This window comes from Perognathus longimembris, chromosome 2 (genome assembly GCF_023159225.1).
Source record: "Perognathus longimembris pacificus isolate PPM17 chromosome 2, ASM2315922v1, whole genome shotgun sequence".
Classification (NCBI taxonomy): Eukaryota; Metazoa; Chordata; class Mammalia; order Rodentia; family Heteromyidae; genus Perognathus; species Perognathus longimembris.
The window spans coordinates 69,972,637-69,999,368 of NC_063162.1; the positions used below are offsets into that span (position 1 = coordinate 69,972,637).

The window sequence follows — 26,732 nt, forward strand, 5'->3', positions numbered from 1 at the left end:
ATAATCCTGAATTCAGCCAAACTGCAGCTCATGAAGACAATATTCTACATGGAATAGCAGACATACATGAGAGACAGGGCTACATGATGACATGCAGGACACTGTATGTCAGTTAAGATTAAACTCCTTCAATTTCCTGTATTGGAAACAATCCTCTGGGCAGCTGGATTAACAGGACAGTGGGGTGTGGCATTCATCAGTGGTTTAGTGCCATCCTGAGAATGGGCTAATTATCATGAAACCAGGCTTGTGGTAAGTGTGAACTTAGGTACCTCTTGCTCACATGTTCCTTCTCCTCCAACCTCTTGTACTTTATCCTTCATCATGTGATGACAGAGCAAGAGGATCCTCCCCAGTATAAGCCCCTTGATCTTGGATGCCTCCAGAACCACAAATAATAATTTACTTTTCTTTACAAATTGCTCAGGCCTAGGTATTCTCTTACAGAAACATGAAATGTACCAAGGCATATCATTTATATTCCAAAAACTTTGAAAAAAATCAACCTAAGAACCAGTAAGTCTTGGTTCTAAGGTCAACAAGGAACACTGAAATGGAAACTAAACAATTACTTTACAGTTGTCCAGTGCTGCAATATTACAGATAGTAAGTCACTGTTATTCCAAATATAATATTCTTCCATTTTTTCCTGGTATTATCCAAACCTGTCTTCTGTTCCATTAAAACCTTCCAACGCTTTATTTTCTTTTTTAAAAATTTTAAGTAGTTCTACACAGATATTTTACTTCAACACCTCAAAATATGAGTATAAGTAGTAATATGTATATACATAAACATACTGTTTAAAGTAAGGTCCACAGAGGAGGTTTGCAATGGTGCAAACTCCTTTGAACAACTAACTCAGTGTAACAAAATGAGGACCAGGAAACTGAAGCATGTGTTGTCAGGAGGAGAGCAAGTCAAGGGGTAGGCAGATGATAGGAAAGAAAAAGGATAAGGAGAATGCAGATGTAAGGATCAACGTATAAAAGTGAAAACGGTGCTATGTATATTTAGTCATTACCAATGTCCTCATCACAACGACTCTTTCCACTTACCAATCCTTGATACACCACTTAAGCTTCTTCGTCCACACTGCTCTACTTGGTCTAGCCCTTTTCTCCTTGTACACCTGTCCAAACATCATTTGGCCTATGAGCACAAAACACAAATTCACAACACTGCTAATCCTCCTGCACCCGTGGTTCTATGAAAACATCCTTGCTTCCCACTTCTCCAAGAAAACAGAAACATGGATGTTCTGTTTGCTTTCTTCTTATTTCTCACATCTATGCATTTATCAGTATATAAATACAGAGAACGAAAATAAATTGAGTAAAAACCCAAAGAGCTCAGATATCCAACTCCCATTTTGTAAAAGCTCAGCAACGTGGAAGGCAGTAAGCCGAACTGTAGTTTAAGAGGTAAGAACTTTGTTTGGAACTTTGATTGGCTTTGACCAATTAAAGTTGTACCCACTTGCTCATCTTTATCCATGTGCAAACAAAGCATGCAATTGGAGCTCATACCTTTTTGGAACCTAGTGACCTACAAGCCTCAGCTATGGTTGGGAACTAAACAACATCATCAGGAAACTCAGGCATGCAGGAGCACAGTAGCCCCCTTTTCCTCTGGAGGTGACTGATGAAGCAACTCCCAATGCTGCAGGAAGAACTTTTGGGACCTTGAAGGGAACCATCTGAGGATAAACACCAACACATGGAGAGCCAAAAATCCAAGTCAAAACCATGGCTCACCACACCCAGAGCCCACACGACACATAAGTTTTCAGTTACATAATTCAATAAATCAGTAGTTCTCACCCTTGTCTGCCCATTGAATTCTTCTGGGAAGCCTGATGATACCAACAACTCATCTCCAGGGACTCTCCTTAAAGTGGCATGGGTCAGGCCTCTCACAATCACATTATTTGAAGGTTCCCCAAGTGACTCACAAATTCCCAAGTTGAAAGACAGTATGATAAATCCTCTTTATTGTTTATGAGTATTTGAGTTTGGTTTTTCTCTTACTTTCTTTTAACTCCCTGTCTTCAGCCTTGGACATGCTTAAAAACCACTTGAAGCTTAGAAAAGTTTGGACTTGGAGCTCTACAGGTGTATATCTAATTTTTAGGGTTTCTATAAAAAGGCGCCACAACTGAGCTGCTTTAAACCATAGAGAAATATTTCAGCTCTCTTCCAGGTTTGGTGATAGCACTTTGCCTCTATGTCTGTATCTGTGCCCTCACTCCTCCGCCTTTTCACCACTCTTTTTGCCTGTCCTGGAGCTTGAACTCATAGTCTAGGTGCTGTCCCTGAAGTTTTTTTTGCTCAAAACTAGTGCTCTACCACTTGACCAAATGAGTTACAGCTCCACTTCTGGATTTTTTTTTTGTAACTACTTGGAGATAAGAGTCTCATGGGCTTTTCTACCTGGGCTGGCTTTGAACCATGATCTTGGCCTTCTAAGAACCTAGTATTACCAGTGTGAGTCACAGTGCCCAGCTCATTTTATCTCAGAAAAGATTCTATGTCCAATTCAAGTCATAAGGTATATAAGGTACTTCAGAAATCTGACATATAGATTTTGATAGGCCACAATTCAACTCATAACATGTAAGAACTAAGAACTGGCCTTTGTAATATAATCACAGTGTTAATACTGTTGGGCCACAGATCACACTTTAAGAGCAAGATTCTCTAGTACATACATCTTTTATGAGTGCAGTGGAACTAAAGCCTTTTAAAATGGACATTCTTGAGACTACTTGCAGGACAATGACATAGGTTACTGGTCACAGCCGTGGTATGGCTTAATTTAATAACACACATAACAAGAGAACTATATGCTCACAGAAGACCTACAACAAAGATAGAGTGGGAGAATGATCCTTCTATTTATTTTTTTTTTTGCCAGTCTTGGGGCTTGAATACATATCTCCCTCTCCTACTTCTTCCTCTTTTTTTTTTTTCCAGTCGTGGAGCTTGAACTCAGGGCCTGAGCACTGTCCTTGGCTTCTTTTTGCTCAAGGCTAGGCCTCTTGAGCCATAGCACCACTTCTGGCTTTTTCTGTTTATGTGGTGCTGAGGAATGGAATCCAGGGCTTCATGCATGCTAGGCAAGCACTCTACCACTAAGCCACATTCCCAGCCCTAGAATGAGCCTTAAGTAATCACACATACATACACATGCACACACACACACACACACACACACACACACACATTTTGATGTAAATAATGAGAAAAGAAGATAAAGAAATAGTATTGACACAAGTATGTGGACTGACCACAGAAAGAAAAAGAATAATACAAAGTCCGAAGTCATTTTGTTCAAATGACCTTCAAGTGAATAATATATTGATATATTTAATTCATTTATGTAACTTACTTTTTCCCTCAAACTTTCCAGATGTTTTTCAAATATGTACAAACGACATAGATAGGGAAAATAGTTTTTTTTAAGAATTATACTTATTTAAAAAATTAAACATAAGCAATAACATTGATCAGCTTTTTATTTCTGTTCAGGAAGGACTAGTAATTATTGACTGAAATATAGAGATACATTAGTATACTTGTGTGCCACCATTGGTAGGATACAACAATAAAGTTATAATGTCATTTAAGGTTTTCCTGATTTCTTCCTATAGAAAAGAAAATTACTGCTGTAGTAATCATTATCCCTTTGAATTTTGAGTTATAATTGAAAGACTGGAAATTGTTAATTGTTCAGTCACCAGATAGTGGGATGTTCTTTTAGTGGTACTGAAAATATTATAAGGAACAAAAAAGAAGACTTGTCTTCAGGAGCTTAAGCACTAGTATATGAATACAAAGCCTTAAAAATATTAAAAGATAAAAGCAATGAAATCATGTTAGGCCCCATTTATGGTTATAAAGGAGATAAAATCGGGTCCCGTGGTACCAAGTGGAAAGTCTTCATCTTCTATGGTCATGGAAGAGGAAGTAATATTTCAAGTCAGATCTAAACAAGAAGGATAGCACACAACTGCTTGGGGGGGGGGATATCTTGTGCTGAAGAAATAGCTAGTGAAATCTTACATGACTGGAGTGAGTTTGGAAAGTCCAAAGTATAGTATGAATTAAACTTCATTTGTAATAATTAGTTTATGTCTAGGATACTTCTAGTAGAGGATCACAATAACTCAATATCTATGTACATATGACCTTATAAAATGATGCTAATCCAAATGAACTCCAAGATAGAGAAACAAGAGGGAGTTTTTTGTGTGTTTTTTCTTAGTGTACTGTATGCAGTTATTTCTTTCTTCTTTTGTTTCCCCTTTTTGGTTCCTCCTGTTGTCACTGTTCTTTTTTCAGTACCCTTTGTATCGTATATAAGTTTATCTCATTTGAAGATGGGAAGGGGAATCACAGAAACGGTGAGACAAAGGACAGTGGGAGATCGCTGCAACAGTGATGCTCACAAGACACTATGTTGGAAATGAACTTTACAACTTAGGGGGAAGGGAAGTTGCGGGGGAGAGATAGTGGAAGCAAATGAGGGAGAGGGTAACAATATTTGACAAGAATTGTACTCACTCCCTTACTTATGCAATGGTAACCCCTCTGTACATTGCCTTTACAATAAAAAAGAAAGAAAATGTGCTAACAAAGAAAAAACTTTAAAAAAGAGTTAAAGGATCTAAGAGTTAAACCAACTTGAAGAACGTGATAATAATAAATAGATTTTAGGTTTTTGTAAGTCAAGATGTGACATATCCAAATTTTTATTTTTCAATCTTCAACATGTGGAAGATAAATTACAGGAGGATAAGAGATATGGGGAGACCAGGTAGGAGGCTCTTGACATAAACCAGACTGGTATCTGCTATGTGTTATCAATGGAAGTGGTGAAAAAGAGTCGCATCAGGATTATGTTTTGGAGGTTTGAACCAACAGAATAGGCTAATGGGCTAAACATGAGGCACCTGTAAAGAAATAATTCCAGGACATTCCTAAGGTTTTAGCTTGAGTATTTTGGAAAGGAGGAAAATCCTGCTTTGGGGAGGGAGGAATCATTTGTAGAAAAGACAAATAGCTCTTTTTTGCCTGTTATTTAGAGTTACCTATTCCAAATCCAAATAGAGAAGTTAAAAAAAAAGAAATTGGATGCAATCAAGGTCTCTCTGTGAGAGACTATTAAAAAATAATATAAGTAAAATAATTTTAAACCTTCCCAAGAAAATTGGTCACCTGACACATGTCTACCTATGGGAAGTCACCAGCATCGGCCAGAACTAGATAATCAGGGCATAGTCAGGCTGTCTCCTCCTACTAACATGCCACTGCTGGAGTAATGGGAGAAAATATCTGCTTCTGTCGTTTCTCCTTGCTGGACCCAACAGAAAAGAATCTAAGTCTTGACATCTTGAGGAGTTTGTGAAGCTAATAGGTGCTCAACTTGTAAAACTTTTTAGAAAGACTAAGTCAAAGCCCAACAAAATAAGCATAAGAAAAGGGTACTTGCAAGGGGATGGGGGAGCCATGGGGAGAGGGGTAGATGAATGAATGTAGGAAGGGGAGAGAATGCTGTCACGAATTCATTGTAGCCAGGCACCTGTGGCTCACACCTATAATCCTAGCTACTCAGAAGGCAGATCTGAGGATCGTGGTTTAAAGCTATCCTGGCTAGGCAAGACAGTCTGTGAGACTCCTATCTTCAATAAGCTACTTGGACAAAGCCACAGTGCTTTGTTGCTCAAGTAAAAAAAAAAATCATTGTATATACCACAAAACGAAGAAATGTAAGGGAAGGGGTAGGTTGAAGGAGGATGCACTGTATTCACATACTGCTTCTGTGTGCAATTACTTCAGATGATTTTTTTTAAGTAATAAAAAAAACTTGCTTGTTGAGAGCTGGTGGCTTATGCCTATAATCCCAGCTCCTCAGGAGGCTGAGATCTGAGGATCACAGTTCAAAGCCATCCCAGGTAGGAAAGTCCGTGAGACTCAAATCTCCAATAAACTATACAAATAAGCAGAAGTGGTGCTGTGGCTCAAGTGGTAGAGTGCTTGCCTTGAGCAAAAGAACCTCAGGGACAGCACCCAGGCCCAGAGTTCAAGCCCCAAGATTGACAAAATAACATAAATTAAAAAATTTCTCGGGGCTGGGAATATGGCCTAGTGGCAAGAGTGCTTGCCTCCTACACATGAAGCTCTTGGTTCGATTCCTCAGCACCACATATATGGAAAATGGCCAGAAGGGGCGCTGTGGCTCAGGTGGCAGAGTGCTAGCCTTGAGCAAAAAAGAAGCCAGGGAAGGTGATCAGGCCCTGAGTCCAAGGCCCAGGACTGGCAAAAAAAAAAAGTTTCTCATCTTCTACCCCAAATGATGATGATGATGATGATGATGATGATGATGATGATGATGATTCCATATTATATTTAAAGGTGATTTCATGGAGTATGGAATTCTAGGTGGATAGTTCTGTTCTTCTAGTACATTAAAAAATGTCATTCTGAGCCAGTTACCAATAGCTCAAGCCTGTAACCCTAGCTACACAGAAGGCTGAGACTGGGGAATAAACTTTTCTCTCCTACCTGAAAAAAAAATTAGGCTGAGATCTGAGGATCGAGATTTTAAGCCAGCCCGGGAAGGAAAGTACCTGAGACTCTTATCTCCAATTAATCACAGGAAAAGCCAGAAGTGGCACTATGGTTCAAGTGGTACAGCACTAAGCTTGAGAAAAAGGAGCTTGAAGACAAAGCTCAGGCCCAGAGTTCAAGCCCCAGGATCCACAAAAAAAAAAAAAATCATTCTAAAGAAAGATCAATTAGCTAGGTTATCTCCTTGCTCACTCTAGAGAACAAGTCTACCTTTTGATGGGAGAAGGAGAGGTCTTTAAGTTATAGAAATGGAGTTAGAATAATATTAGTTCTAATACTGAAATAGTTGGAAATTTATGGAGTTATCCAATATGGATATGAAGAGTAAGGAAAAGGATAAGGATTCAACCTAACAGCATTGAAAGTAGTAAAGACCATCTCGTGTTTCTATCTCCTCCAAGTGGAGGATATGCTCCATCTATTCATGCTGACTCACAAATGTTCACAAGGCAGTTGTAGAAATGCCACGCACACGTGCTAACCAGCAGTCATGGATAGCTAGCTGTGGTTTCCCTGAGGGCTCCATGCATGTGGCAGAAGGAACAAAGGGGTTCATTGTCATTGAGGCTTGGAGTGTTTATTCCAAGTGCTGATGCAGATAAAGCCTGTCTATAACAGGGCTCAGGGTCAGATGACCCAAGTTCTCTTCCCAGCCCTGCAATAGAAGAGCCACAAGAGGGGCCTGGGGATATGGCCTAGTGGCAAGAGTGCTTGCCTCATATTCATGAGGCCCTGGGTTCAATTCCCCAGCACCACATATACAGAAAGCGGCCAGAAGTGGCGCTGTGGCTCAAGTGGCAGAGTGCTAGCCTTGAGCAAAAAGAAGCCAGGGACAGTGCTCAGGCCCTGAGTCCAAGCTCCAGGACTGGCAAAAAAAGAAAAAAAAAAAAAAAGAAGAGCCACAAGAGCTCGAGTCAACGGTTTCTTTTGTTTGACTTTAGGACCTCTAGCAAGGACATAAGGGTTATGATATTTATTACTTTATGAGATTTATTAATTATATGTAACAAGACCTAACAGAATATTTGGGGTCACATCATCCTCCTGATTTTTAAGGCAGAATCCAGTAACTGAGTTTATAAGCATGACAGGCAAGTTGTTGTTGTTGTTGTTTTATCCTGGTTATGTTATCACTGTTACAACTCAGCACAGATGGGCTGTTCACATACTGCTAGCAGGGGCAAATGGAAGGGGTAACTTCTTCACAAAGGAAAAGAAATAAGTGTAAGATGTACATATAGACATCACCAAACTCTATAACAATTATAATATATATATAATATATATAATAACATTATAATATATAATATATATGTATATATATATGTTCTCCTGGATATTTGATTTATAGCTTTAAGGGGGGAAAAAGCCTTAAAACCATGTAACCCCAAATGTACTCTTACCCCGGAGCTATAAACACACCTCTCGTTATTCTGTCCAACAAAAATATACTACAGCAGGTGGAGTAAAAAAAAAAATAGATTCAATCTTTTCATTCATTTCAGTCTATTCCCCCAACAAAAACTTCAAACTGCAGGTGCACGCAGCCTACCTCTGCCATGACAGCAACAGCATTTCTCCGTAACTGGGGCTTCACCCAATGATGTGTGAACTGAATGTTAACTGCAGCGAATTGACTCAAAGCCAAGAAGGCCCCAGTTGAGGGCCTTGCCTGGAAGAGGGGCTAAGCCACAGGAACACACCAAACAGAGGGCTTGGATCTTGGGTCCTAGCGAGATCATCATTCTCCCTTGCCCTTCAACTTGTAACGTTTCCAGAACAGTGTAAATTAAATTGTAATTTTCAGGTTGCAGACATTCCTCATTTTAGGGTCCAAATTTGATTTCAGTCTGGAAAGTAGCATCTAAATGGGCTGAGAGAGGAACGGGGTTTAAGGAAGGTCAAGCCAGTCAGAGTCAAACACGAAGCAATTATTGTGCTGAGGCAGTTTCACATCTGGAACTGGTTACATGTGAAAGAGAAGGAAGAGTTTTCTTAGGACACTTGGTTTAATTGTAGATTTTAAAATAAGAAAGATTAACCTAGGCAGGCTAATCTCGATTTTTTTTTACTAGCCACCTCTATGAGTATATCTGCTTCTTATTTCTTCCAGAACCATTACTACTACTCATAAATAGTTTCTATCTGATATTGCCCAACTAAAGGGAACTATGGCTGTCCCCTTGAAGTACACTCTTTGCCTGGAAGTTTTTTGTGTGCTAGGGTCAAATCTAGGTGTTCAGACATCTTGTCTCTTTGAAATAAAAAGATGCAGTGAGAATAGGCATGATTTGGGCACAGGACTTGCCTAGATATTTTTTTCATAATTGCAAGCGATCTACTTCAACAGCATTCAGCTTCCTTCATCCTCCTTTTCAATCCCTAGATTTTAATTTGCTAGCTGTGCAACTTTGGGAATGTTACTTCAGCTTTATCTTTTTGTTATCTGCAAAATGGGGATCATTCTTATCTTGAAGAGATCTGTATTCTAATTGTGATATGAAATTGCAGAACATGGGTAGAGCACTCTGCAGTGATGAGCTTCTCAACTGTATTAAGTATTCAACTAATGGTAACTCTCTTGTCTCCTCCTCCCATCTTATCTACTCTCTATGATTCATTAACAACTTATCTTTTGGAAAGCAATATATTTTTGGCAAATCTAATGAGACAGGAAGCTGTATGTAGCCTCCATCTGAAACCCTCACTATTACGGCACAGAAGAGAATCAGAAATTAAGCACACACATGGATTTGAAAGTATTCTCCACTGAATATTTTTAAAGAAAGTTTATAGTGGTCATTAAATGCAATTCATGAAATACATCTCTTGACATATATTTTTATGAATGTAGCAAATGGAACCTTTATGATTTCAACACTGTCCCCATTCTCCCCCCCCCCCCCACCCCGCAGCCTCACAAAACTAGTGAGGAGTTTCCTGTTTTGATCGCATGATCCTCCATAATCAAGACAATCATGGGCTCTGGGCTTGGCAGATGTCCTGGGCTACAATGTGTCATCACCTTGATAGCCAATGCTGTTCTAACATTCTAACATTTGAGGTTAGCAGTGGACAAGTCTGCAGACGAATTCTTTACCCAGAGTTTGAGAGCTAGTTCTTCTTTGCAATAAAATTTAGTGTGGCTAAGGATGATGTTGAGAGTATTTTATTCCCAAGGAGCAAGTTATGGCCTTTCAAAGGAAACCTAGCCAAAGCACTTATATCACATTAACACCAGTAAATGGGAGAGGGGAGGAGGGAGGGAAGGAAAAAGGAGAGAGAGAGAGGAGAAAGGGAGAGAGAAGAAAGAGGAGAAAAGGAGAGAAGGGGGATATATTTGCAAAGGTACTGTAGCAGTGTTTTGTTTTTTTCCTGCTCCCTAAGTTTTTGTCTGAGTTTTGCAGTGTATTTCATCAAGTTGGCAATAATATTAAACCTTTTTTCTCCACTTTAGTTTGGGCACATGGATAAATCTGTGAGGGGCCTATGCTGGTTAAGGACATGAGAGGGGCACCTAATGAGGACTGAAAAACCCTGGACACTGAAGACTCCATGTACTGAAATAATGTATCACAATTATCAAAAGAAGAGTTCTCTGTTCACAGTTTGAAACTCCCTAAGGACAGTCTCTCAGGCACTCAGATTTGGATCTCTGTGTATGTGTGTGTGTGTGTGTGTGTGTGTGTGCACGTGCGCGTGCACACTGGCCCTGGGGCTTGAACTCAAGGCCTAGGTGATGGCCCGAGTTGTTTTTGCTTTATTTTGCAAAAGGCTAGCGCTATACCACTTGAACCACAGCTCTACTTCTAGCTTTATGCTAGTTAACTGGAGCTAAGAGTCTCAGAGACTTCTGTTACTCAGGCCAGCTTTGAACTGTGATCCTCAGATCTCAGCCTCCTGAGTTGCTAGGCCGATAGACATGAGCCACTCGTTTGAGTTTTGCTGTACATGAAGCACCCATGCAGGACAAAGTCACTGGAAATTTAATGTAAATGACAGGCAGGACAAGTAGGGAGGTTGATGTGGATGAACATTTGCTCTCCTTCCACTCTGATCTGTTTATAAACATGCCAGCTATGCAAATACAGAGTGAAGTATAGGTCTTTGTCATCTCTCCATGCTGCCTGGGGCTGAGGGGCTGAGAAGGAGATGTTGAGCTTTTGTGTGCTAAAGCTTGTCAAGGGCACATCAAAATGCAGTAACGGAATCAGCTACCAGACAGATTGGATGGCAGATTTTGGCAGCTAACAAGGTTTCTTGTTATAGGATGTGCAAGCTTGTGGGCTGAACTGCAATTAGAAATGGAATTTTTTAACTTGAATTCTTATACTTTTCATTCTCATAAATGACAACAGCAAAAGACTATTTCTCACTCACTAATGTGTGCTATCCATCTCCCTGTTACTAAAGTAACTAGCATCTTAATTGAACATCCATTTTTAAAAAATTGGATCAATAGTCATTGTTTGGGAGATTGGATACCTCATGGGAAAATGAACGATGTATCTCTTAAAACTAATTTTCTTGACTTTTTTCTGTGTGTGCAAACTTTCTTTCTGGTATATCCTTTTATTTATTTATTTTCTGAAGTTGTTGTTGTGGTGGTGGTTTTAACCATATGTCTTTGGTAGGAAAGCAAGCTCTTTGTTTCTTAACAGCTGATATGTACTTGCTACTGTGTCACATAGAGGCCCAAAATACTGTGAACACAACTAAATCATTTCCACAGAAACTGATTTTAGCATTCAGGAAGAAGAAAACACTAATTTCCTCCAATTTCATAGATAGATTTGATTTGAAACATCCCAATGAATTAGGCTAGCCTATTCTTCAAGGAATTAAGGGAGAGATGGCCAAAGGAGCCCATGGTTTCCATGGATTAGGCTTTTGGTCTCTAGGCATCTAACCAGACAACTCTCCAGCAGCTGTGAATAATGCTCAGTAAAGGGAAAGGGGATGGGGCCATTGTACTCAACTTATTCAATACACTCGGAAAATAATCATGCGAGTAGCAGCCACTGCCCTAAGCCATTACTCCTCAAAGGAAGTGAGGTACATCCAAATTGCATCCCATTTCTCTCTGCTCTATAGAGCTCTGTAGAGCAAAGAGAATGAACAAGAAAGTCTTGAACAAGTTTATCATTTTATAAGATAAGGTTTTTATTCTGGAGAAAAAAGTAATAATCTCAACATTCAGGTTGTAAATCCTCAAGAGGTAAGCAGAACTAAAAGGAAGAACTAATTTTAGATTGGTGGGTTTTACTTTACTACGAACAAGAGGTTTTGTTTGAATCTGGAGTTTGTTTTAAATCTATCTAATAGGACCCCAGAAATCAAATAGAACATTTTGAAAGTAAGAGTACACAGGGTCCTGGAATCACAAAGAGTATGTTTAACTGAGTCTTCAAATCTAAGGAAATAAGAAGTAAAGGTAGGACAACTGAATAGAGCTTAAGCCTGCAAGGAAACAAGAGCCAAATATGTAATTGTGCATTCTAGTGCCAAATGAAAAAAGTCAACAGTGTGAAAGGATATAGCAAGGATTCTTGTTTTGTTTTGTTTTTTGTCATGTCAATTGTGGGGCTTGAACACAGGGCCTGGGTGCTGTCCCGAGCATTTTTCCTCAAGGCTAGGGGGCTCTACCACTTGAGCTATATATAGCACCACTTCCAGTTTCCTAGTGGTTAATCAGAGATTAATGTCTCACAGACTTTCCTGCCGAGGCTGACTTCAAATCATCATCCTCAGATCTCAGTCTCCTTAGTAGCTAGGATTACAGGCATCAATCACCAGTGCCCAGCTTCTTTCTTTCTTTCTTTCTTTCTTTCTTTCTTTCTTTCTTTCTTTCTTTCTTTCTTTCTTTCTTTCTTTCTTTCTTTTTCTTTCTTTCTTTCTCTCTTTTTCTTTCTTTTTTTCTTTCTTTCCTCTCTCCCTCCCTCCCTCCCTTCTTCCCTTCCTATCTCCCTCCCTCCCTCCCTCCCTCCCTCCCTCCCTTCCTTCCTTCCTTCCTTCCTTCCTTCCTTCCTTTTTTTCTTTTGGTAGTCCTGGGGTTTAAGCTCAGCACCTTGTACATTTGAGCCATACTTCTAGTCATTTTTGTTTCCTGTATTTTTTCGAATAGACTCTCATTTTTATGCCCCTGTCAGCCTGGACTGCAAAGCTCCTACTTACAATTTCCCCAAAGCCAGAATGACACGCCTGTACTACTGAACCCAACATTCTATTGCTTAAGATGGGTTCTCAAGAACTTTCTCCTTTTTTTTCTTTTGCTCAGGCTGGCCTTGAATTTTGATCTTCCTGAACTCCGTTTCCTAAATAATCAAGATGACAGACATGAACCACTACTCCCTCCCTACCTCTAGTTTCTTAATTTAATGGAAAACAATGACTCCCAAAGATTTACTCAAAGGTGAAGAAAATAATTTTCAGAAAAAGAAAGAAGAAAAAACATACAGATGTTGGGAAATAGCAAAACACTACAACATTACTGCAGGACTGGGTCGAAATTTCAAAGAAGCATCTAGATTCTTCAGTAAAGGACAAGATGATGAGGCATCTTTAGATAACATCAATAATCTTATTCTTTTTGCTGGTACTGAGATTTGAACCTAAGTCCTTGTGATCACTCTGCTTGCTTGCTTCAATAACACTCTACCACTCGAGCCATACCTCCAACTCTGCTTTATAATGGTTAATTGAAGACAGTCAGTTGGACTTTCCTACTTGAATTGGTTTTATACCATGATGCTTCAGGTCTCAGCCACCTTGAGTAGCTAGAATTATAGGCAAACTACTGACACCATGCTAGAACAAATACTCTTTAATGAAAGAACAGCTTAAAAGATACTAAAAGTTAAAATTACAAGGAATAAAGAATCACATTTTTAGAATTCAAATTCTACAAATGTGCACTGAAGGTAGGAAAGAATGATGCAAAAATTCAAATCAATGATAGTTATAAATGGTTTCTTCACATACAAATAAAAGTAGCTAAGAAGGATGAAGGAAATGACAGATGGCAAAACACAGAAAACCAACTTGAGGCTAAACAATGTTTCTAAAGAAAAGAATGAAATGAAAAAAAGTAGAAATAATTACAGATACCAGAGGGAAAACTTTCCTTGAAATAAACAAAGACTGATATAAGCAGATCCAATGGTTCAAAACAGCACAGTGAAAAAAAAGCAAATTTAGGTACATATTGATAACATTTCTAAGATCTAACAGTAAGTAAAAGAAAACCAAACAGGAATGCAAAACAACAAATTTTGATCCTTTCTGGCAATATATTTTTAACTTATATAACAATAACAATGGATGAAGACCTGATTTATTGCAGAAATGAGTGCTCACCGCCCACCATTTTTGCCTGAAATTGTGTGAGAAGGTTAAACAATTCTCACTAGAAGCTTGTAACCAGTGACGGCCCACACCCTCAGGTCAGCTTCTTCCTCATGGCCTCGGGTGATTCACACCTGCTCTGAAGTATGATTTTTAAAATGTCATCCATGGGCTGGGGATATGGCCTAGTGGCAAGAGTGCTTGCCTCATATGCATGAGGCCCTGGGTTCAATTCCCCAGCACCACATATACAGAAAATGGCCAGAAGTGGCGCTGTGGCTCAAGTGGCAGAGTGCTAGCCTTGAGCATAGAGAAGCCAGGAACAGTGCTCAGGCCCTGAGTCCAAGCCCCAGGACTGGCCAAAAAAAAAAAAAAATGTCATCCATGAGCAGAGAGTTATGTCTAACATGTGGTAGACAACTATTAGGGTAGCCTTCGTGGCTCTTCTCCCTGGAATACACTTTCTTGAGTATGGATTAAATTTATCTCTAGTGAGTAGAATACAGCAAAGGGAACAGAACATCATGCCCAATATGAAGTTTAAAAGACTGCCTTCCATCTTGTACACTCTCATTCTCCCCTCACCCTGACAGCTTACCTTGCCATGTTCTGTCCTCACAGAAAAGTCTACATATCAAGACACTGAGAGGGCTGGGGATATAGCCTAGTGGCAAGAGTGCCTGCCTCGGATACACGAGGCCCTAGGTTCGATTCCCCAGCACCACATATACAGAAAACGGCCAGAAGCGGCGCTGTGGCTCAAGTGGCAGAGTGCTAGCCTTGAGCGGGAAGAAGCCAGGGACAGTGCTTAGGCCCTGAGTCCAAGGCCCAGGACTGGCCAAAAAAAAAAAAAAAAAAGACACTGAGAGAAGCCTCCATTGAAGGGCCTGTTTGTACCTGAGGCTCTCAGTTGAACACCTTATGCAGGATTGAGTCCTGCTGACTTCCCCACAGAAGCTTTAAGTGAGGCCACAGCCCAGCCCAGGCAGGCTTGCCTTGAGCCAGAGGTTCTCAACTCAGCCTACTCAGTCTCCAGGCACATACAAAAGTGAGATAGTAAATGTTTGTCATTTTAAGCTGTATCTTTTGGAATCATTTCTTAAGCAATGGCAAATTACTAATACTAACACATTAATTCTGAATGAGGAGTAAATAGATTGAGGGATTCTTACTATTTTCTGGGTCTCTCAGTATTCTGAAATTATTACCACATGATTATTTTTATACCAGTCCTGGGGCTTGAACTCAGGGCCTGGGCTCTACCCGCTCTGTACTCAAGGCTAGCACTCTACCACTTGAGCCAAAGTGCCACTTCTGGCTTTTGCTGTGTATGTGGTGCTGAGGAATGGAACCCAGGGCTTCATGCATGCTAGGCAAGCACTCTACCACTAAGCCACATTCCCAGCCCATGATTATTTTTAATGACTGAAAATTAGCCTTGACCTTGAAGTGAGGGATATCACAAATGTATTTTACCAATTATCTTACCAAGTACTCTGACTATAGACTGACAGACTTAGAAATTAGTCATCCGATCAATCAATCCATCTATACTTAATACCAACGTAAAATATAAAAAAAATAATCTGTAAGATACAATTAATGTAGACTATCATAACTTAATCATACACAATTTATTTAGGGTTATTTAGTGGCAGAGATCATTTTGGTATCTCTGCCAATGTTATTTAGTAAATTTGGACAGTATTTCAATCTCCCCATCGAAAGCAAAGATGCACAATGTAAGGACTATCATCTGTAGTACAACCTCCACTTAGTTCAATTACACTTTCAGACACTACTTCCAAAGGAAATCTCCTTTATAGATACCAGGGGCTAGAATTTCTACATATCTTCTCAGGGGACACAATTCAACTCACAACAAAAGACATACCTAAAATAAACTAGAAACAATTTAAATTTGAAAAAAAATGAAGAAATAATAAATTAGCATGCTTCCATAGGATCAGATATCCAAAACGTAACAAAACAGATTGTAGAATAATGGAAACTATATAAAAAGAGTGGCATGACATAAAATAAGTACATCAAAATATAAGCAAATACATAAAAAGACACAATAACTTCTCATACTCATTAAAAGTGTTAGTAGAAGTGTACTGAAGGGCTGGGGATATAGCCTAGTGGCAAGAGTGCCTGCCTCGGTATACCCGAGGCCCTAGGTTCGATTCCCCAGCACCACATATACAGAAAACGGCCAGAAGCGGCGCTGTGGCTCAAGTGGCAGAGTGCTAGCCTTGAGCGGGAAGAAGCCAGGGACAGTGCTCAGGCCCTGAGTCCAAGGCCCAGGACTGGCCAAAAAAAAAAAAAAAAAACAAAAAAAGAAGTGTACTGAAGTATCATTATTGCTTAACAATGATTGGTAGGATTAGAGTAAATTTTATTTTCATTTTCACAGTTTTCTGCCATTCTATTTGCTATCCTATCATTTTTAGACTTTCATTGTCTTTGTTTTATGAAAGTTAAATATAATCTGTGTTTTTTGAGGTGCTGAAGTTGAGTTGAGAGCTTCACACTTGATAGGTAGGTACCCACTACTGTTTTTATGTCTCACTAATTATTTTTGCCCACTGACCTGGACCCATGATCCTCTGGACCTCATCTCCCATGCAGTTGAGATGACAGCATGGAGCTGGCTATAGATTTAGAGGTCAAACTACAATTCTCTTGATCCTACCTTTGAGTGATGTGTCACAATTGCATGTTAAAACATATTTTCATTATTAGTTTTGTGTTTATAATATGTTGCTATGCTTTTTGAAGTGATTTAATCAATGCTACCAATATGATAGAAGCTACCACTTTATATATAAACTTACATATCTACTGTTACATTCCTTCCTTCCCTCCTTCCTTCCTTTCTTTTTTTTTTTTTGCCAGTCCATGGGCTTGACCTCAAGGCTGAGCACTGTCCCTGGCTTCTTTTTTGCTCAAGGTTAGCACTCTACCACTTGAGCCACAGCACCACTTCCAGCTTTTTCTGTTTATGTGGTGCTAAGGAATGGAATCCATGCATGGAATGGAAGCCATGGAATGGCTTCATGCATGCTAGGCAAGCACTCTACCTCTAAGCCACATTCTCAGCCCTACTGTTACATTTCTATAAAAAATGTGGGCAAGTGATTTAACTCTATGTATCTCTGGCTCTTCACATGTACTTAGGGCCTGCTTCAGAACATTACCTGAGTAAGAGTTTTTCTCACAGGTTCAACTAAATCAACATTTGAATTGTAATGTCTGATAGCAGTAGTGGTGATGGCAGTGAATGAAGATGCTCCCTTTGAATGTCCCATGTGCATATTCTAAAGGCGTACATTTGCTGAAATGCATCATGGTGACTGAATGACATACAAGGTGCACAGGTTCTAGTGTGGCCTGCCTGGGACTTGGGTAGTCATATCTGTCCCTCCCCTCCTTGTCACACAGGTAAGTCTGAAAAATTACTTGATACCCTCCAGATGCCTTGACCTCATAATGATTCCACATCATAGATTTTCAGCCTTCTGTCCAATCACTGTGAAACAGAAAGAGTACTAAGGACCCTGACAGTATCTGTTCTAACCTGACCTTGTCTTGCTTCATAAGTTGTCAGCTATAGAAGTCTGTTCCCTCTTAGGTGTATCCAGTCTATCACTGTGGACACCTGAGCAGTGTGTTCTAGGTTCCGTCTCAGAGGGCTAGGTGATCTGCACTGACTGCTGCAAGTGTGGGTGCCCAATTTCTGTGCCAGCAGCACTAACGTACAGAGGACTGGGTCAAATGATTTGTGCACTCAACAGGTACTTATTGAGTACAAGACCTTGCATTCCATGTTGAACAAAATTGCACCTGCCCTCCTATAACTTACTGATTTGAAGCCCTAAACAAACCAAGCACTAGTGGCTCATGCCTGTAATCCTATTTAGTAGATAGACAGACAGATAGGTAGGTAGACAGACAGACAGAGTATATAGATTGATCTATATATAATGTATATAGATTGATATACATATAGATCAATCTCTATATATGCACTATATATAAGTATAGACAGAGATAGATGTATCTATAGAAGTGTGTATGTGTGTGACACAGACACCTCTAGAGGAGTTCATTGGACTTTGAATTAAGATGAAAGTACACCATGAAGAAAAACAAGGGGCTAAGACACAGAACAGGTATCATGAGTGAAATAAGCATGACTAATTCAGCAAGGCAGCTAGTCCAATATGTGCTGGCTGTGGCATGCCCAGACACAAGAAAGAGTCAGGAGAGAAGAACATAGGCTGAAGGGGTGGGGGGGTGGTAATGTCAGAAAAGTCAGGACTGGTGGGGAAGATGGGGTGTTCTTTATAATGGGAAATTTAAGAACAAATTGCCAAGGAATCAACACTCTGCTTGCTAGAGTTTTCTTCAAGGAATTTCCTTTCATGAATGCCACTCCTATAACTTGGGAAGTCGATGTGGGAATGAGATAGGATCAGTAGATCATCATTGCTAGTATAGCAGGATCAAGCAATGTGTCTAGTGCCTGAGGTCATAATCAAGCCCTGCTCTCTCCATAGCTCTTGAGAGGAATACATTTCAACTATAGGCAAGCAGGGCTGACAGAAACACCCTGGCGGGGCTGCACCCCTCCCATGACTGTCCCCATCAGCAACCAGATATGCCCCCTTTCCTGTGGGAGGAGGCTGGCAGGAAGGGTGAAGGTTTCCCTCTTCCAAGTACATCCAGAAAGACAGATGTTTCTATTTTATGGGCCTCAGTAGGGATGCCTAGAAAGGAAGAAAATTATTCTCCTTGAATTATACTGGCATATACCATCAGATTGTACATTTTTATATTTATGGGGGAATAGTTCTAATTCCTCAATGAGTTAAGAGCTGTCCTACACATCTTTTGATCCAGTCATTTCCAAAACGTTTTTATTTTGTTTTGTTTTAGCTCTTTGGCTCTTCCTCCAAATAAAAAACACCAAGAAGAGCAGTTACTGTGGTTGGAAAGGAGGGAAAGATAAGGGATGCGGAAAGCCTAGAGAGGATTTCTGCATGCCCAAAGGCTACTCGGAGGAGACCCAGGGCTTCTCCCTGAAGTGGCAGTAATGCTCTGAAATAGCCTCGATGAATTGCAAGATGTTCACCAGGGAATTTTCAGGATTTTCACCTTGTGAAGCTGAGCTGATGGGGGAGATAGGGTCTCTAGGATCCATCAAGATCCACCTCACCTCCATAGTTGTTTGAAATCAGTGGAATTTCCACATACTTCAAAAGGATCTGTATTAAACACGGCCTTGCTTCTTTTCCAGCTCTCTTTATTCCCCGTGGAGCCTCCAGTGACTGCCGTGTTATAGGGCTGCAGTGCCCAGGGTATTCACAATGAAAAGCACCTCAGGAAAGGACTATGAGGATCCTTTCTGTTGTCTTAGGACTGGGCCTCATTGGGACCCAATCTGACCTCGGGTTCCATAGCCCAGACTGGTCTGGGGCTCATGGTTCTGCTGCCTTAGCCTAGAGGAGCACTGGGACTGCAGGCCTGCAACCATGCCAGGCTGTGAACATATTCTTCATTGGTGTGGCCACTGCTTCTGATCATTGCAGAGGGTAAACAAGTTTATGAAGGGCATGCATGATTCAATAGAAAGGAAAGAAATGGGGGACAAATGTAGCTTCCAAGCTCACATTCAGAATCATAATTTGAATTCTACATCTTTTTGTTGTTATTTCTCTTTTCCAGAAAGAACCGATGGAGGGGATGTGTTCAAAAGGGAACCCTACTTCATTGTTGGTGGGAATGTAAACTGGTTCAGCCACTCTGGCAAGCAGTATGGAGATTCCTCAGAAGGCTCAATATAGAACTCCCCTATGACCCAGCAGCCCCACTTTTGGGTATCTATCCAAAAGACCACAAACAAAATCACAGTAATGCCACCAGCACAACAATGTTCATCGCACCACAATTTGTCATAGTGAAAATCTGGAACCAACCCAGATGCCCCTCAGTAGACGAATGGATCAGGAAAATGTGGTACATATACACAATGGAATTTTATGCCTCTATCAGAAAGAATGACTTTGTCCCATTTGTAAGAAAATGGAAGGACTTGGAAAAAATTATACTAAGTGAAGTGAGCCAGACCCAAAGAAACATGGACTCTATGGCCTCCCTTATTGGGAATAATTAGTACAGGTTTAGGCAAGTCATAGCAGAGCATCACAAGGCCCAATAGCTATACTCTTATGAACACATAAGATGATGCTAAGTGAAATGAACTCCATGTTATGGAAACAATTGTTACATCACAGTTGTAACTACTTTCAACGTCCCATGTGTATCTGTAGCTTCTACTATTGATGATGTTCCTGTATCACCTTTCTGTGGTTGTACCTACACTATCTCTGTAATCTTATCTGAGTATATTGGAAACCGTGTATACTGGTATTGGAACTAGGAAATTGAAAGGGAATACCAAAATTGAGAGACACAGGGTAAAAAAAGACAAAACTACAATAGCAATACTTGCAAAACTGTTTGGTGTAAGTGAACTGAACACCTCAGGGGGGGAAAGGGTAAGGGGGAGGGGGGAGGGGGGTATGAGGGACAAGGTAACAAACAGTACAAGAAATGTATCCAATGCCTAACGTATGAAACTGTAACCTCTCTGTACATCAGTTTGATAATAAAAATTATTTTTAAAAAAACCAACAGGCAGATACTCATGAGAATCTACTGCCCTCTTGCACTGAGCTTCCATGAAAAAGGAGATACCGAAAGATGTTTCTACACACAAAGAATAAGACCAATTTGGCTGTACAGAATTGAGCCATATGAAATTAGATGAAATGAAAACATTAAATCATATGTTTCCATAAATCACACATGGCCATGTATTGGCACTGTTATGGACTTCAGTATGTATTTCACAGGCCTGGTTCCAAATGATTTGGACAATTGCAGTATTAATACCAAACAACAGGCTGTGGGTCTTATTCATAATAGATCTGCCTCATAGCATAGGGACCAATAAAAACACAATATAGCCTTCTATTCTCTTATGTGTCTTCTACCAAGTACCAAATAGCATGTCACACACTTTATCTCATATCCTTCCTCCTGCTAACATTAATTCCCTCCTCTCCCCTCCTCAATTGTACCACCATAATTTATGCCCACACACACCATGGCATACTCCCATGCAGAGAACAGTACCTGGGGAATACAGAACATCTTTCCCTACTTCCAGAGGTCACAGAAATGGCAAGAACCAGCATTTAGTATCTTCATTATCTTCATAGTAAACATACTTATTCTTCCTAATAAACATACTCAAAAGCATACAGGGACAGGTACCAGAGGCTCACGTGTAAACATTGCTACTCAGGAGGCTGAGATCTAAGGATCATATTCAATGCCAATGTAGGCAGAAAAGTCCATGCAATTCTCATCTCTAGTTAACTACCAAAAAGCTGGAAGTGGAGGTAGGGCTCAAGTGGTAGAGGACCAACCCTGAGTAAAAAAAAAAAAAAGTCAAATGAGAGCTCAAGGACCTGAGTTCAAGCCCCAGTACCAGCACGCGAACACATGCATACACACACACAGCCTACAAAAGCATATTTATTTCTATAATTTCATTCATAATTATATCCACACTATAATAACTGCAAAAGTGCATCGTTTCAAGCTAAGCTACCTGATGAGTTTCAATGGAATTCTTGTCATCCCACATTGGTAAGTCAGAATATCACTATTATCAAACTTACTCTCCACACCAAAGTGGAGGGAAAAACAGGGAAGGGAGAAAACCCAAACATCAAACAGGAGTGATGGGCTTATCATCGAGGCACTGCATTACACAGTGTCCTCCACAGACTGGAAATTGGGTTCCATCAACAAACCTCTCTTTAAAGGGTGAGATGAAAGAGGTCCTCCCCTAACATTTTGCAGCATGACTGGCTCAGGTTTAAAGGAAGTATGCAGCCTCATACCCGCTTCACATTTCAATCTGTGATACTGACATGGATGTGAAAACCCTGATCCTTTGAAATTGAGCCTTTCATGTGTTGAACAAAACCCTGAAACGCACTCTGCTGAGAAGACCTGAAGTACAGGGAAGGGATTTAGAATGATGAAGGCGTAAACCTTTACACATGCGACAGTGCTGAGTTTTCCTGCCACAGGCTGTAACTCAAGTCTGCAAAAGGACAGCTTAGCTCAGAGCTGACATCGGTTTGTTTGCTTTGCTTGGTAGCAAGGCTTACCTGCTTTGTAGGGATTCCAAAGAGGCAGTGATGGAGTGCTCAAGTATGGAAAATTAGTTAACACAACCAGCCTGCTGAGGTTGGATTCAATTATAGTTCTCCAACCCCACTTTACTCAGAAAATTCTCCTGTCATTTATGTGTTTAGCTGAACTAGTTTATCTTGTTGGCTCAGCAAACTCCTAAGCAAGCAATAAGGAATCCAAATAATAAATGCAAATTTCTTTAACCTACTGCAAATAAACTTCATGGGTTTGTTTTATTTTTTTCTATAGTGTTCCAAAACAGGAAACTATCTCCTTGTACTTTCAGTTTTCAGTCTTGTGTTTTTAATCTATTTTTTATTTATTTTTGTCAAAGTGATGTACAGAGGGGTTACAGTTTCATATGTGAGGCAGTGAGTACATTTCTTATCAAACATGTTACTTCCTCTCTCATTGTTCTCCCTCCTTCCCCCCAAACCCCTCCCTCCCCCATAAGTTGTACAGTTGGATTACAGCATATAGTTTTTTAAGTATTGCTGTTGCATTGGTTGGCCTTTTACCCTTTGTCTCTCCATTTTAATGTTCTCCTTCCCTTCCCTAGTTCAAACAAACATATATACAATACCCAGGGTACCAAAATCAGTAACAGTGAGTTTAACAAGCCAAATATCTCATCAGCTCTCTTAGCAATGGGTTAGTCTATAGGAAATGTAGGCTATGCTGACAGAAGGCATTCTCTGCTTTCCATGAGTCATTTTAAACAAGATGCTTAAATTCTGCCCACTTGAGAGTGTCAGAACAAGACTTAGGACAAGAGTTTTATTACAAATGGCATTTGAACTCCATACAAATGGGCATAAGAGGCATTTGCCAATATCTGATGACATAAACCAAGTCTTCAATAGTTGAACACAAAAATGCCCAAATATTTGTAAATCCTTGAAAGCATCACTGGCCCCAGGTCCTTTATTGGCGCCCAGCCAGGCCCAAGTCCCCTTTACCAAGAACAGACCCCAGGATGCTTTACGCTTCCTAATTCTTCATAGTCTGCTTCCTCTGGCAAAGGACCAAGGCTTAACCACAACAGTTAAAAGAAAGACTTACATTCTACTCTAAAATATACAAATCATGAAATGTATACAACTAACAAAAACAGTTTCAGTACTACTTGATGAGAAGAATTTTGTGGGGTGTTTTTTTTCTCTTTTCTTTTTTTTATTCTTTTTTTTAAATTCAGCATTCCAGTAATATGAAACCACTGTTTAAGGTAGAAAATCATTTTTCAATCTCAGGAAACATCATTACTAGCTGCCAAAAGTTGATCCATATAATAAGAACTATTTGCTAATGCTGAACACCTGCACTTTTTATAGATAGCCTCACAGACATCTGTAGCAGAGTCTTTGAGTCTACTTATATAGCAGCCAAGTAAAAGAGTGTGTATGTGTGTGTGTGTGTGTGTGTGTGTGTGTGTATTGCTTTTAGAATGCTTGCTGAATTAGCCATGAATGTATCTACATGGAGCCTAGTGTATTTATTGGTGAATACTGACAGTCATTAGACATAATAGAGCATAATACAAGGTTCCCAGCTGCTAAGAAGTCTACATTTTAAGGTGATAGGATCCACAAATCAAACCATACTAAAGGTCTAAACATATATCAGGCTTATGGAAGCCATATGTAAATATTTATTTCACTTCCGATAGTTAATTTTAGCTTTTGAGGATTCATTGTTTGATTTTTCTGACTTGCTGGGTTTAATAGGGAAAGGCAGCCACCAGAAGTTGGAAGAGTTCATTAGGAAGGCGGAACCATCATGGTCTCTTTCTGCAGTGAGAAGTTCCTAGCAAGTATCCTAATGACAGTTTACACATTTGCACAAAGGCACTCAAACACAGTAATGCAGATTCTTCCAAGCTTTCTCATCTCACATCTCATCGGGCCTTGTAACCACAAAAGCCACACTGTTATTACAAAAGCATATAAAGTACCTACTAAGAGCTAGAAACCACCTGGAAGTCCTTTATAGCCAGTCTGTACTTATTACAACATTATTAGAAAGCATACATGGTTACTTTCATTTTAAAAGTAAAGAAGTAGAAAACCCAAGTAATCAATGTGACTGGCTCAGATTAGATGTCTTATAGGTAAATACTTGTCTGTAAGTAGAACTGGAATCTGAAGCTGGCTTTATCTGGTTGGGGATGCTGGGGTCTTTCCTCTGAGTTATATTCTTTTTCATTTCCTTCCTTCCTTCCTTCCTTCCTTCCTTCCTTCCTTCCTTCCTTCCTTCCTTCCTTCCTTCCTTCCTTCCTTCCTTCCTTTCTGTGCTGGTCCTGGGGCTTGAACTTAGGTCCTGGGCACTGTCCCTGAGTTTTTGTGCTCAGGTTAGCATTTTACAACTTGAGCCACACATACTGAGCTCACCAATAAATATACTAGGCTCTGTGTAGTTACATACATGGCTAACATAACTCCCTGTTCTATTTCTTTGCCAGCGTTCAGTTAATATAGAGTCCATGCTGAGCACAACTCTGGAAAGGTAATGATTAAATGTGGAGATGTGGTCTTTTTCACATTTTAAATTAGCCAAGAAGACAGACACACACCAAGTAGTAGTAACAGATGAAATTGAAGCTGCTCATAGGCAGCATAGCATGTTATGGGACACACAGGGACTTCACCAAATGTTGTGAGAAAAAGCATATCTGAAACAATCCATCATTCCCTCTCCTTCACCCAGTCATGACCATTTTATCTCCATCACACGTTCCCAAAGTTCTCTTGCATCAAAAGCATCATAGCTTCATTGTGGCAAATTATCTGAAGTCATGAGTAATTCTTATAAAATTCATCACAAGTAAGCCACTATTTACCCCAAAGCACTTCTTGAAAAATCCAAGCAGTACCAGTACAAATAACAGCAACAACACTACCAAATACTTGTTGTATCAGAGTATTTGTTGTAAAATTGTCTATTAAACTAAAATCTGCTTGGGGATAGAACACATCTTGGATTTCTATTATGAGGACTGAGAAAGTTCTTGGCACCCTGTGGATTTTTTGGAGGAGTTATTTTGTGCCTTTCCTCCCCTGATTTTTCTTGCTGTCATAAGAGCACTCCAATTGTGAAGAGAAAACAGGGAAACACGATCAACAGACAACACCTAGGATCTAATATTCCAACTGACCCCCTGCTGAATCTTTTTTTACTACAACTGGTATTACAAAGAGAATTTCTAATCACTGTAGTTTCTACTTTGTTTTGTTGCTACTCTTCCATCTGAAATCATATATCAGTTCACAGATACTGTTGGGAAGCTATGGGCAGATAGTAAGTATTTGGTAATATTGACTGAAGAAGAAGCAGAGGAGGAAGGCAAGGATTTACGTCTTCATTTCCAACATGGAGCAGGACAAGAGGCTTCTGTCTTCCAGATGTGAAGATCGGGAGCTGATACTCGAGGACACCAGGGTGGGATAAAAGAAGATCCACCAATGGAACAGCCGTGGTTGGAATAAGGAAGAAGAAAGAAGAATGAAGAAAGACTAGCAAGCTGTGGTCTGGCTGGAGGAAGAGGTAAGGAATGTCCCACACCAACAGTTCAGAATGAGGAAGTTAGAAGTCAGAGGTCGGGGGAACACGGGCAGGCTCCCCTGTGAAACCTACTTCTCCCAGAGTGTGTGTGTGTTTTTACCCTGAAATTAGCCTGAAAAACATAAAGATTTTTTTCTCAAGCTTCCCATTCTAATTCCACAGTTCACAAAATGCAGTTGATCTTATGAACTGAAACTCTTGTGTTCCCCTCAAGTTTTATAAATAATATTATTGCCCAAGCATAGAATATATAATCCAGATTTACAAAATGGGTATTTCATGATATACAACCTGACAGATGGGGAAAGATTTAACTCTGGTCACAAATTGTGAGGAATGACATTCTTCTAGCTCTTCATCAAATAGAATAACTTGATTCATGACTAAGATATTAACAGACTCAGGCAATGCATTCTTCTTCCATAGTCTTTGCTATTAGTTCCCTCCTTCTATCAGATGCCTGCCCCATAGTACAGCAAGGTCTTCAAACTTTATTTTTATAGCTGGAACTTGAAAGTTCTCCTGTCTCTTGTCTACTTAGAAACATCATATTGAACTTTTAAGGCCATCCTCAAAGGTCATTCGTGTGAATTCTAGCTACCCTCAGGAACACAGCATCTTTCTTCTGTACCTTTCTCTCTATATTTCACTCTATTTCTGTCTCTCTCTGTCCCTCTCACACACATAGCTAAAAGGTAGAAAGAGATGAAGAAAGAAAAAAATTATACTATCTAATATTAAATAAAAATAAAATACTTAGCACTGAAGTTAGAATAATAATTTGGGGGAATGATGTTTGAGTCCTAGATTCAGTTCCTGACTATAAACCACTTAACAGCTATGAATCTTGGGAAAGTTCCTGTATTGGTGATATCTATCTCATAAATTATAAATATTACATATGAATTATAGAGTTGA

At 39.8% G+C, this 26,732-nt stretch overlaps 1 protein-coding gene and 1 long non-coding RNA gene across 9 annotated transcripts in view; both read right to left on the minus strand.

The window, feature by feature from the left end:
* Sugct (succinyl-CoA:glutarate-CoA transferase) overlaps positions 1–26,732 on the minus strand; it is a 546,711-nt gene that overhangs the window by 160,860 nt on the left and 359,119 nt on the right. Inside the window, exon 13 of one of the 8 annotated variants that reach the window (XM_048339428.1) lies at positions 16,399–16,633. The exons of the other annotated variants lie outside the window; for them this stretch is intronic. Coding sequence (XP_048195385.1) covers positions 16,541–16,633 — 93 coding nt within the window. The 3' untranslated portion in view covers positions 16,399–16,540. Of the gene's footprint in view, positions 1–16,398; positions 16,634–26,732 lie in introns of those variants that run through there. 8 annotated transcript variants of the gene reach the window in all.
* LOC125346685 lies at positions 18,900–19,711 on the minus strand. The gene is made up of 2 exons (XR_007210007.1): positions 19,363–19,711; positions 18,900–19,328 (listed from the first exon to the last, which is right to left on the minus strand). It is a non-coding gene; the product is annotated as an uncharacterized LOC125346685 (long non-coding RNA).